At 42.0% G+C, this 12,290-nt stretch overlaps 1 protein-coding gene across 2 annotated transcripts; it reads left to right on the top strand.

Annotated features, from left to right (window-relative positions):
• The first annotated feature begins 797 nt into the window (after positions 1-797).
• mylk4a (myosin light chain kinase family, member 4a) lies at positions 798-11,131 on the top strand. 2 transcript variants are annotated; one of them, XM_062405294.1, is made up of 15 exons: positions 798-1,562; positions 4,077-4,214; positions 4,623-4,719; positions 5,091-5,487; positions 6,009-6,307; positions 6,932-7,037; positions 7,515-7,608; positions 7,996-8,105; positions 8,381-8,522; positions 8,619-8,689; positions 8,773-8,901; positions 8,988-9,140; positions 9,234-9,312; positions 9,562-9,616; positions 9,764-11,131. In XM_062405294.1, exons 1-14 carry the CDS (start codon positions 1,032-1,034, stop codon positions 9,613-9,615), a joined length of 2,400 nt encoding a protein of 799 aa, XP_062261278.1. In that variant the 5' UTR covers positions 798-1,031; the 3' UTR covers position 9,616; positions 9,764-11,131. The 2 variants fall into 2 exon arrangements, with proteins under 2 accessions (XP_062261278.1, XP_062261279.1); XM_062405295.1 differs by lacking the exon at positions 4,077-4,214.
• Positions 11,132-12,290: the final 1,159 nt, after the last annotated feature.

The following is a 12,290-nucleotide window of genomic DNA, read 5'->3' as shown; positions in this document are numbered from 1 at the left end:
TGTTATTACAATAAATCATATTTTGACTTATAGGGGACACGGATTACGCTCTAATTACAAGAGCTAAGGTAAAATTGAAGCTGTGCTCTTTTAATTGAAGTTCTCAGTAGATGTTTGTGTCAGTGAGCAGGCAGCGTATAAATCACAGGTGTCCTGTCTCTTCTTTCAGCAGAAGGTCCCCGGGAACCACAGGGTTCCTCACGTTTCAACACTGGGTGCATGTTACAGGCGTTCAGGAGATACGAGGGCATTGGCATTGCAACACGCTCCTCGTCCACATCGGTGCTCAGACAGAAACGCAAGCAGCGCTGCTACATAACCAGCAGCTCGGTGGTTTTAGTCTCCTCAATGCCATTACGGTCATTAGATTTGTATTTTTGTTTTTTAAGTTGTCAACACAGCTTCTATTTTGAATCTCAACGTATTCCTCCGCTTAAAAAAAACCCACCTGGGAGCTCACTCTTTACCCGTCTCCTTTCGTGGACACCTGCTCAGTCCTCTCCAGAACGGGAACCGGACACGTCCACCTGTTACAGCGAGTCATTTGAAAAGGATTTTATTTTTTTTAATGAATGAGCATTGTCCCACTTGTCTTACACGTTGAAGGAGGACTGTGTACAGTGACCATTTTGACACCCAGCAGGCGAGTGACGGTGGTGGGCTTAACACTTGAAGGCTCTCAAATGTCTCATAGCCCAAGCATTGCCAAGCCCCCACCCCAAACACTTGACCCCTGCTGACGTAGGCTGTCCATTTACATTTAGGGACACCGGCTCACTCCATTCTTAATACCATTGCTATTGTGGAGAGAAGGAGCCGGGGATGAAGTCTGAGAGAAATAGATTCTTTTAAATGATACTTTCCAGAGCTTATTCCACAGGGTTTAACAGTTTTAAATATATAGCATAGCTGTCAAGGGCGGTGCACTGAAAGGTAGAGCTGGCTAGGATTTATTCTTTGACACGGACGCTGCCGGTCCTATTTTTGTCTGAAGTTGGCGTCTTAACGTGATTTTAAAATCACCGGAAGCCATGAGTGCCTTGGTAGTGAACACAGAGGGAGACGACGGCGGCATGAGCTTCGACCTCATCCAAAATCGGATTGAGTCGCTGAGCAGCAAGATGGACAAGCTCATCAACATCCAAGAGAAGGTGCTGAACCGCCTGGACGGGATGTCTCAGGACATCGACGGCATCGAAAAGGATATGGAGAATCTGAAGGTGGACAAGGAGGAGATCCATCTGCCGCCGAAGGTGATGAGCCAGACCCAGGTCGTGGGGCGAGAGGTGAAGGAGATATGCCAGGAGATGAGCACCATCATGTCGGTGGTGAACCAGCGCTCCGAGCAGCAGGCTCAGAAGATGGAGGGGATGGAAAAGCTGGTCCTCAGCATGCAGCAGGTGATCGGCTTCATCGGGGAGACGGTGAAGAGTTCTAAGATTATGGAGCTGATACTGAAAGGCCCCGCGGCTCGGAAGGGCTGCAAACCCAAAGACAATAAACTAAAGCTACCGATCAAGAAAAAAACGTCTACAGACGCAGTAACCAAGAAACTGGACAAGGTGAGGTCAAGAGCCTGACATGCTGAAAATCCAAACATATTTTTGTACAGTGTAGTCTAATGACAAGAGCCTGAATTATATTGTTGTTGCATAAAGTGGGTTTTGGAGAAATATCATCCAACTTCTGCTACTGTTGTTTAGACTGAGAGTTTAATATTCTTCCAGTTTAGATTCTGAAGTATACATTTAACATTTTGAATCTTGCATTTGATATTTCCCAGTGGATTTATAATTTGAAGAATCTAAAGGTGTTGCAGTCGGTCCATCACTATGGACGTCTAGTCCCGATCATGTCAGTGTGCTCAATGATCCCATGTATTATCTGACTTAGCTGACTTCGATTTTGACCAGGATCTTGTTGTTCTTGGCAGAACATGTGAAAAGGATCATAGCAGTAAATCATCCATGTTGCCTATGAATGTGACTTGGCTCATGTGCTGAATGCTTCATTTAAGGCAGGTGTGAGGGGCCTCAGTATACTTGCCAATTTGCTGATTGAAGACAAAGTGATTAAGGACACAAATGTTCATGGTGTTATGTAAGTTTCCTCACTATACGTACGTCACAGCTTATATAAAGTCCCGATTTAACTCAGATCTGTACCAACCCCTGCGCTGAATGCAACGTGGCCATCTTGGCATGCGGCCGGCTGTGGGACCTCCCGGCAGGGCACGAGAGGGCCGGTGTGAGGCCAGGGGTGAAATATGAGTGGCCCAGTTTAGAATATGCTGTTTTTGGAACGGGGCTGCAGTGTTTGTGGTCAAAAAGGGCTTTAACCCCTTCAGCTCACAGGGAGTTAGGTGTCAACAAATTGTAGTGAGTCGGTGTTTCTCCCCTCCTCTCTTGTTTCTCGCTCTGTCTCCCTCAAACCGGATTTGTTTCCACCTGTCCGTGTCTCCCCACGTCTGCCCATTTAAATGCCATGCCACCTCTTCACCACCGATAGTTTCCAGTCGTTAGCCCCTCTGCTGTATCTAGTGTGATGCCTGGAGTCCAAGTGCAATGTGATTCTGCAGCGGAAAATAACTCTACATAAAATGTTATTGGGATTCCTTCTGATAATGATGTCAAAGCAGTTTTGATTTAGCGGCTCCAATAAAGATCTGCATTTAACACAGAAAGCAGCGCTTGAGAACCGCTGGTGCCGGTTTAGAAAGTAAAAAAAGTAAATATGTATTTATATAATTATGATCGTATAATTATGAATGTGAACGTTGCCTTGTCTGGATTGTCCAAACCCTTGAGACTGAATGACATTTGCCGTGACAGCCATAAATCAAACCTGAGAATTTTCCTTTAATGATCCCACCTTAAGTCCGATCATTACATTGAATAAAGGTCAATCTGTGCTACTTGGAATCAGAGCCTTCTGTTGCACTTACAGACATCACCACACCACTATCACATGCATGGCTCTCGATGTGAAGAGCCGTATCTCTTTTCCTTCGTGACCTACAGGCAAAGTGCACAAGTACCTGAGGGATTGTGATGTCCTGAGAGCGTGTTATCACATTCTTGTGGAGGCACTTGCGTCATCCTGCCCAGTTCACAACGGTCTTCTATTCGAATCCGCATATTTGTGAAATTAAGATACGACCTGGACAGTGTGGACCCTTAATTTATAACTTAAATTATACACGGATGATTGATGACCACATACCGATCCGACGGCTTCCATGTGAGTCACATTTCAAGGAATCTCTGTTGTCGTCAGAGCACTTGTCAGGTGGTTACTCCATCTTCCGCCACCTTCTGAGGTGTGAGATTTCTGTCTGTTACTGCCCCCCCCCCCCCCCCACAAGGCTCTCCCAATCAGAGATTTGAACTCTTGCAAACACTGCTGTCGCTGGGGAAACGCAGTCGCTCCAAAATACCCCCCCACCCACCCCACCCCCTGTGCTGTTTACCTCACGACAGCATTCAGAGGACAAATGTGAGACAGGCCCGTGCGGTTCAAGACAGGTTTTTTCCATTTGCTATAACCTGATCACAGAGTGTTTGGTGCCTTTCTCCAGCTGAGACATTTGAACAACAGCCTACTGGTCGCTTGTAATATTTTCCGCTCGGGGTCAGCATTGCATTCCGTCGCCCAGTGTGACAAGTGATAAGCTATAAATTCACTGCCCTGCTGCTGTCTCTCCAGCTGCCATGAATAATCAAAGGCATGCCGTACCAGTCAGTCTGAGTATGGAGATGTGCAGTACACTAGTGTGTAAGATGCAAACAAAGGAGGTGCTGCTTCTACTTTGTCCTTTTCATAACTTTGTGTTTCATTTCATCCAGTTATTGATTAATTTGTCTTTTTGCCATTTGGCTCTAACTTCATCAAAACCTTCCTGTCTCTGTCATTTCACTGAATTATTTACACCAGTTCTGCCTCACCTCTAATGTTGCCTGACCTTAACTTCATCATATTCTATGTTCAGTTTTTTGTTAACATTCATATTTAACATGTGATACTTTCATTCCTTTCCATATAACCGACTAAACGTTGCCATCTTGTCTTTTTACTAGAAAACTACCTCTAATAAAACCAGTAATGGGAATCAACAGATAACTCCTGCATGTGAGCCCAGTTCTCCGCAACCGTCTCTCAAGATAAAGCTCCACGGACCAAAGCATTTCCTCGCCCTTCGCAAATGTGGAAGATTTGTATGTGTATTGTCCTTTACAAGCTGTTTTCTCAAAGGAACTTGTCTTGTCAATTTGTCTGTGTGTGTTGGTGTTCTTTTCTTTTTTGTGTTCAACAATGTCCGTCATGGTTTTGTTTTAAAGGGCTGTAGTTGTTTTCGTGCAGGCAACGTTGACAAGAAAAGTGTGATCATATGAAATGTTTGCATAGCCAAACCAGTGATATGTAGGCAAAGAGAAAAAATATATATATTTGCCTTTTAATTATACTGTAAGAACAGAAGAAGCAATGTTTGGATAAAGAAGAACAGCAAGCTATTCTTATTATATAACACCGTAATTCAGATTTTTTCTTTTGAAATGATATCATGCTATGTAAATAAATTGTGCCGTTATATTCTTTTAAAGTTTTTTCTTTCTATTTCACAGATGAAAGACCATAAAGCTAAAGACGGCACCGAGAAGCCTTCTTTAAGCCCACAGAATCAAAAAGCTCAGAAGAGGATGAAGCCCCCTGACACAGCAGGTGCTGAGATCCACATGCAGTTATAGTTTGTACAATTGTAAAGTTATATACTTCTACAACAGAAATGCTGTAATTTAGTGCTTAAGCATCCGGGTTCTAGGTTTCTAGTTAATATAAATACATGCATTTGCTCACAAAACGTCTATGCCTTGAACATGTTTTGTGTTGATGTGATATTCTTTTAAAAGTACTGCTATACTTGCATTGGAATCGTGACAAAGTTCGAAAGGTCAGACTGAGATATTTGACAACCTCACGCTTTACCCTCTAACCCTTTCACAGCCTTAAATATGACAGGAAGCTATGGTGAATATTTTGCAGGTTGTAAAAGTGTAAGTGTAAATTCAGTTTGGACTTTGTTTTTTTTTCAGATAATGTCTCCCTGAAGAAGCAGGTGTTGCTTCTGGAAGAGGTGCAGAAGCTCAACAGGGAAAATGTGGAGAAATCCGATCACCAGCTCACCACCGGATTTCTGGATCTGGAGGCCGGAGTTTCACCCAAAGGTCAACAGCTCGATGCCGCCGCTCCCAATCTGGTGGACTACGTGCGAGAAGATTCCCAGGCGGCCAAGGAACGCGAGGCATCGAGTGAGGAGGGAGCGGGGGAGAAGGTAGCTGAGGTGGAGGCAGTGGTTACAGAGCAGGAACCCAAGCTTGATGAGGAGGAGGATGTGAAAGAGGATGAAGAGGTCCCAGAGGAAAAGAAGGAGGAGGAAGCTTCGGCTGCAGCCCCAGAGATCCCAGCTGAAAAAGAACCAGCTGCTACGAGGTAACTAAATGTTTAATCCATATAACATCTGCAACGATTCATAGAGTAATCAACCAGCTGATCAATAGGAAACCAAGCTATATTATAAAAGGTGAAACATTCTATGATATGATATAATATAGTATTAAATTACGTTGTGTTGTATTATATAATATTTTATAATGAATAAAGACAAACGTAAAGTGTGATTCTGATAAAGAGCCTGTTTCTGCTAGTTGATAATTATGATGGTTTTAATACATCAAAATCAACTGAAAATAAATCCGAGGGATATTTCACGTTAATGTGATATTGACCATAAAGACAAAAAGCTCCTTTACACAGTTCTCAGTACAGTAGTCTGGAGATTGTGTATCTAATATACTGATATGTTTCCAGACTTCTCACTGATTTGTTTCTCATTTTGCTGTGGTCGATCAGCCACATCTTTGCACAAAACCTCTTGAATTATAATAATAATAATAATGATAATAATGATAAGAATGTATACCATCAACTTGTTTTTGTCCTGATGACCACAGAGATGCTTCCCCAGCTGAGCAAGACCAGAAAGCCGAGGGGAGCGGCTCAACTGCCAAGACCTTTGTGACCGAGGAGCACTTTTTGGTGGAGGAACTCACAAAGAGCCAGCTGATGGAGGAGGAGAAGAGAGGAGACCGGGAGGAGGATGAACAAAAGCTGGAGTCTGAGGGCTGGGCCGTGTTCAGGGCCGATGGAGTCGAAATCCAGTTAAACCTCAAACAACGGCTGGAGACAGAGAAGAAGGGAAACGATGCAGAAAAAGAGGAGGAGGACGAGGAGGAGGAGCGGTTCTTTATTGGTAAATCAAAACTCATGAAGATGGAAGATTAAATAATAATAATAATAGCTATAATTCTTGTTGTCCACTGTGAGGCACCGATGTAATTATTTAATATAGCAAAACTTACATGTTGGAGATATTTGAAGATCCAGTGAAGATCCAGTGTCTAAATTTGCTTTGGTAGTTTGAATTAAAATGGTTAAAGGACTCTTAAACTGCATATAAGTTCATACCAGAACTAGACTGATGAATCTACCAGGCTGATGAATCATTCAATATGCACCACAGAAATACCAAAGTGCGTTAGAGGTAATTAAGACACAGTGTCACTCGTTGGCCCATCCGATAACGCCAGGTGGGTACAGCACAGCAGTAAGAAGTAATTTAAAGCCTTTAGGATTGTCTGGCTGCGTAAGTGGAAGATATATAGTCACGCTTCTCTGATATCAGCGTGTTTATCATAGCGCGTTAGTGCACAATGTGCTAACTTGATTATGGCAGCCATGGCCCCCTGTCGAAGGCCTCCTTGTAGCTGATCAACAATGAAGCCCCCATGTTCTCACATTCCTAATAACCTGTTAATACAGATTATATCTTTTCTCTCGCCCCCCCCCCCCCCCCCCCCCTCCCTTCCGACCTTAGACAACACTCCTCCTCCAGCAGCTCCTTTTAATCACCGCCTTGTCTCGGCCAAGCCAAACCAGATCAGCAACTTCTACACCATCAACTGGCAGGAGGTCCTGGGAGGGTGAGTGTTGTACTTCTGAAATCAAAGATGGAAATCAGAGCTGCCGTGACGAGTTGAATCATCACACAATCAGAGATGATGAGAAAGAGTTTCAATTCCCATGAAGCCCGGTTGCGTAACCCACCCCCCCCTCTGCATCCCCACTCCTCTTCTCTCCCCCTGGTTCATAACTTCAGAGTCACAGCGGTTATTTTTACTCCAGGACTGAGTGGTATGTGAAACTGTATCCACGGTGCCAGCTGGTAGCTAATCACTAAGTGTTAATCCAGGTCTTCAAAGAAGAGACAGGGCGCTGCTCAGATTTAATGAAATAACAGATTAGGAATCCCTGTTTGAAGCAAGATCACTTTTTGATTTCTCATGGGAAAACACGTAAAAACTCTGTCCTGTTACACAACTGTTTCTCTGCCTCTCAGCTGTACGACTTCAGATGGCAACTCCGGAATTCAGCTTTTTCCTTCTCTGTCCCTCCTCCAGGGGCCGTTTCGGCCAAGTGCACAAATGTGTCGAAAACTCCTCGGGTCTCACTTTGGCAGCGAAGGTCATCAAAGCCAGGGTTCAGAAGGAAAAGGTACGGCACCGAGCGTACACGGCCATGAATAATGAACCAGTCCTATTTTGATGAGTACAGTGACAGTGAGAGCCACGACACATGATATAAAAAGCAGGACAGGGGCTCAGTTACACATTTTGAGTACATAGTAGTACGGTACAAGGCCACACTTGGAACAGTAGCAAAGGGAATACTTCTCACCTAGGTGAGAAATGTTTGACCTAGAAGAGAAGATGCATTGTCTCATAGCAGAGAACAGCTGACACCTCTCATCGTGTGTGTGTGTGTGTGTGTGTGTGTGTGCTGTCTCGCCTGTGTCTCTGTGTGTTTGTTTGCATTTGTGTGTGTTTGTCTGCTTCTGCATCTGTGTGCGCGTGTGTCTGTCTGCACCTGTGTTTTTGGTAGGAGGTGGTGAAGAATGAGATCCTGGTCATGAATAATCTGGACCATGCCAGCCTGATCCAGCTCTATGCAGCTTATGAGTCAAGGAATGACATCATCCTTGTACTTGAATAGTATGCTCCTCCTTCTTTTATATTTTCAGCACATTCGTTTATACATTTCAAAAATAGCTCATTCATCACTTTACTGCAAATGAACATCCTTTGAATTGTACTGATTTAGCGGGACACCTGCAGGAATTTCTGCTAATTTATTTGATTGTTTATTTAGTTTAGATCAAAAATTCAGTCTTAATCATTTTTGTCACCATATAATTAGGCTTAATATTTGATGAGCTTTAAATTCTGTGAGTTTTCATGTTTTTTATGTATTTTGTTTTTGACCTTAGTGTTGGTGGAGGGGAGCTGTTCGACAGGATCATTGATGAAAACTACACTTTAATGGAGCTGGACGCTGTGGGGTTCATCAGGCAGATCTGTGAGGGCCTGCAGCACATGCACAAAATGTACATCCTGCACCTGGACCTAAAGGTTATAAAAAACGAAGCTAAATAACACACCGAATTTAAACGCTCTTGTGGTTTTATCAAAGCTGTGTTAAAGTACTTGTTTTGTTTTGAATTTCAGCCAGAAAATATTCTGTGCGTGAGCCGCATCACAAATAAGATCAAAATCATCGACTTTGGCCTCGCCAGGATGTAAGTGCGGCTATTTGCTTCTATTTTATTTACAGCTTTAATATCAGCTGGACTCGTGAAAAATGTTATTCTCTCTTGCATAGATATAAACCAAGGGAGAAGCTCAGAGTGAATTTTGGCACCCCGGAGTTTCTCGCTCCTGAAGTCATCAACTACGACTTTGTGTCGTTCAACACGGACATGTGGAGCCTCGGCGTCATCACATACATGCTGTGAGTAAACACGCTATCACACAGGCATTTCCATTTTCTCTTTAAACTCGTTCAGATGTCACTGACTGTACGCGTCGTCCCGTCAGCCTGAGTGGTCTCTGCCCCTTCCTCGGTGATGACGACAACGAGACTCTGAATAACATCCTGTCCTGTCAGTGGAACTTTGAGGAGCAGGAGTTTGTAGACACCACCGAAGAAGCCAAAGATTTCATCTCCAAGCTCCTTATTGTAAATAAAAGGTATCGACCCAATGTCTAATGATAACATTCTGTGATATTATTTAAACGCGGTCTATGCATTGATTATTTATGTGTCACTGTGTTTGTCATCAGTTGGAGGATGGGGGCATCTGAGGCATTGAGGCATCCTTGGCTTTCTGACTCAGCGCTTCATCATCGCCTAAATACAAAGGTAGAGAGCACAGTCCTGGCCATGAAACATTTACTTTGAACTTTGTGTGGGATAGATGTTTATGCCTCTCTAAAATGTATGTGTACTATCAAGATTTTCATATTGCTTATGTGGTGGAAATGCCATAGTAAGCAAAATATGCAAATTATAGATACCGAAAAATGTTAAGGGGGTAATATAATATATGCCACCCGGGCTAAAAAATTAATTTTCATAAATCCTTTATTCTTGACCCTCTCTGTTTCACAGAAAACGATGTGCAGATCACGGCGATCATCATGTGTGCCCACGGCTGATAGTTGAGGTTGGTCTGCAGTTTTGCTTCTTTGACACTTTTGTCACATTTTGATTATGAAAGTCTTTATTCCTTGCACACAGTCAAACATCCACAAGAGGGAGACATGTCCCAAATTTTGTGCAGAGACCAGAGACTTTACCTTGTTTCTTTCAGGGCTCTGCATTGATGTGACAGCTCCAGCTGTGGCCACCCGGACCAACCCTCCCGCCCATGTATGTTACCCGAACATCAGTCGATGCACCTGCGGCATTTTCCTGGAATGTATAAAACAATATACAAGTTAAGAATTCTAATCAAATTAGTAATGCGTTGCAATTCTAGAAACACAGCAGGTTAGGTCAATAGAAAGAGCATCTTCCAATATAATTCTGGGTCCATGCACTAAATGTGACCTTTGTGAAGATTACAGTGTTCAGTTATTGTTGAGACTGTGTCAGAGAGGTGACACGTTGACTTTTACACGTGTGGTGATGTTGTATTACATTACGTGACTCTGTAAGGTGTGTTTTTTTTTTCTATTATCTCATCCTGTTGTAGATTTTAAATCAAAATGGTGCTAAGGTCACAATCTGACCTTCCTTCATTAGACGCACACACGTACTGTCATACATTTATATGAGCTTGACTGTGTGAAGCACCTTTGGTCTTGAAAGTTGAACATGCACATACTATGATATACTCACCCTCACTTACTTATAACCAAATGCACTGTGCTGTCATTGTTTGCTGCTGATTTCATGTCCTGCTGATGCTGTAGATAAAAACCTACATGTTTAGAAACACACCTCGTCCTCTCTCTCCATATGGAGGCTGCAGTGGGATTCAGTCGACGTGACTGTAATGATCTCCCCTCTCAGTTAGGACTATTCTGTTTGGGCTGTAAATAGACACTGAACTGTAGATTAAAACCCAGATGTTGTCATATCTTAGTGGATGTGAACTGTGCGTGAGGACAGAAGGGAATTTGTGTGGTTGGTGCAATGAGCTGTAGTATGTGCACTTTATAAACAGTTATTTATTTTATCATATATCATACCCGAACCTACAGTAGTACCACTGGAAACGCTTGCTTGGTTGAATCTGCTCATGTCTCCTCGTGCTTCGTCCTAGTGTTTATAAGGAAAATACATTTCACCCACACCGTTTATGTCTTATCAGCAAAGTTTTGTATTTTATTTTCTTCTTTGTTGCATGTCGTATTATGTTTATGTGAGATTTAATAGAAAATAATTATAACTTAGATGCTTTTTCCACATTACGAAGTTATCTTTAAACTACCTTCTGTGAAGGTTCACTAACTGAAAGCAATACACTACCTACCTATAATGAGGCCTAAGTGCATTAACTGTTGTTAGATGTGTTTATGTGATGTTATTTTACCGTCATGATGAATGTTACATTAAATGTTGTTGAACGTAGAACGATAGTCAGAGAACTTGTCACCACAGAGTGTTAATTTCAAATTCAGCATGTACTTGTGAAGTGCGTACACGTCCATTAAACTGAAATTGTCTCATCAGAGTTTGTTTCCTTTTTGTCTATTTTTGTCAAGGTTCAGTTTAAAGTTATAGCCGAGAGTTAATAAAACTGTGAAGGGGCTTAATACATACTTTTATTAATTTAAAGTTGAAGATAAAATAAGAGGATTAGGAAACACAATGTTTAATGTAAATATTTAAAATAAAGGGGAAGGATGCTTCTGTGATATCGAAAAATGATGACAAACTTATATTAATATATTATTATTATAATTAAACTAAATATATACATATATGTCTGTTTTTATATTAGAAAAAATACAAATACATTGCGAATTTAGGAGAACATATGCCATGTGCCAATAGGTATAATTCTTTTAGAATACATAGAACTGGGACAGTTTGCAGTCAGTTCTCACTTTGGTACATTTAGTTCGCAGATAATCATATAAACCGTTTTCATGTATTTTAACTCTTTCTTGGTTATTGAGAGGAAAGCATTCGCCTCCCTGTTATTATTAGCTGTGTTCAAAATAAACATTATCTGTCACAATGTAGTGAACTACGTTTGGTGAGAACCTCACAATCGCAGCACAGGTTTATTTACTAAACCTTAAACACACAAACACACAATGTTACTGAAAAGAAAAGTAGAGCGGATTCCAGGAGCCTAATGAAGAGCGTCTGAGGGACTGATGCAGCTCTATTTGATCACCTGAGAAAGTAAGTTGAGTGGGACAATGATGATGATGATGATGAAGGTGATGAGGACAATGATGAAGATGATGATGATTATGTAATAGGGCTTTGATTCAGATAGACTGGAAAGAAAAAGTGAAAAGATAGAAAAGTGTTTTTACTGAGGTCACAAAAGGGAAAAAAAGGAAATGAATGAGGTTGAGGAAACTGCCATGTGAGCTTGTTAGGAACATGTGAACATTTCAAGCTACATTTCCACAAAGTATACCTTAACATTCAGCCTGCTCTATCTTTTAAAAGACAGTAAGGTCTTATTTTACAGAAACCCACAGGGTTAGTCAGGGATACGTGCAGACTTTATGGGGGAGTACAATCTAAAACATATATTTAATTGTACAGAAATACCAGAAAAGCAAACTGTACCGCTGAAAAGCACAGAAACCCGGTAGTTGACCACTTTTACATCCAGTAGTTTGAGACTGTCATGGCCATAAAATTGACAG

This window comes from Platichthys flesus, chromosome 14, assembly GCF_949316205.1.
Source record: "Platichthys flesus chromosome 14, fPlaFle2.1, whole genome shotgun sequence".
NCBI lineage: Eukaryota > Metazoa > Chordata > Actinopteri > Pleuronectiformes > Pleuronectidae > Platichthys > Platichthys flesus.
This window is presented reverse-complemented; position numbering and strand designations above follow the sequence as displayed.

Excerpts from the sequence above, each read along its gene's own strand:
- mylk4a (XM_062405294.1), top strand. The coding sequence starts at position 1,032 with ATGAGTGCCTTGGTAGTGAACACAGAGGGAGACGACGGCGGCATGAGC. Across the intron at positions 7,038-7,514 it reads TGGCAGGAGGTCCTGGGAGG|GGGCCGTTTCGGCCAAGTGC; the intron begins GTGAGTGTTGTA and ends TCCCTCCTCCAG. Across the intron at positions 8,902-8,987 it reads GGCGTCATCACATACATGCT|CCTGAGTGGTCTCTGCCCCT; the intron begins GTGAGTAAACAC and ends TCGTCCCGTCAG.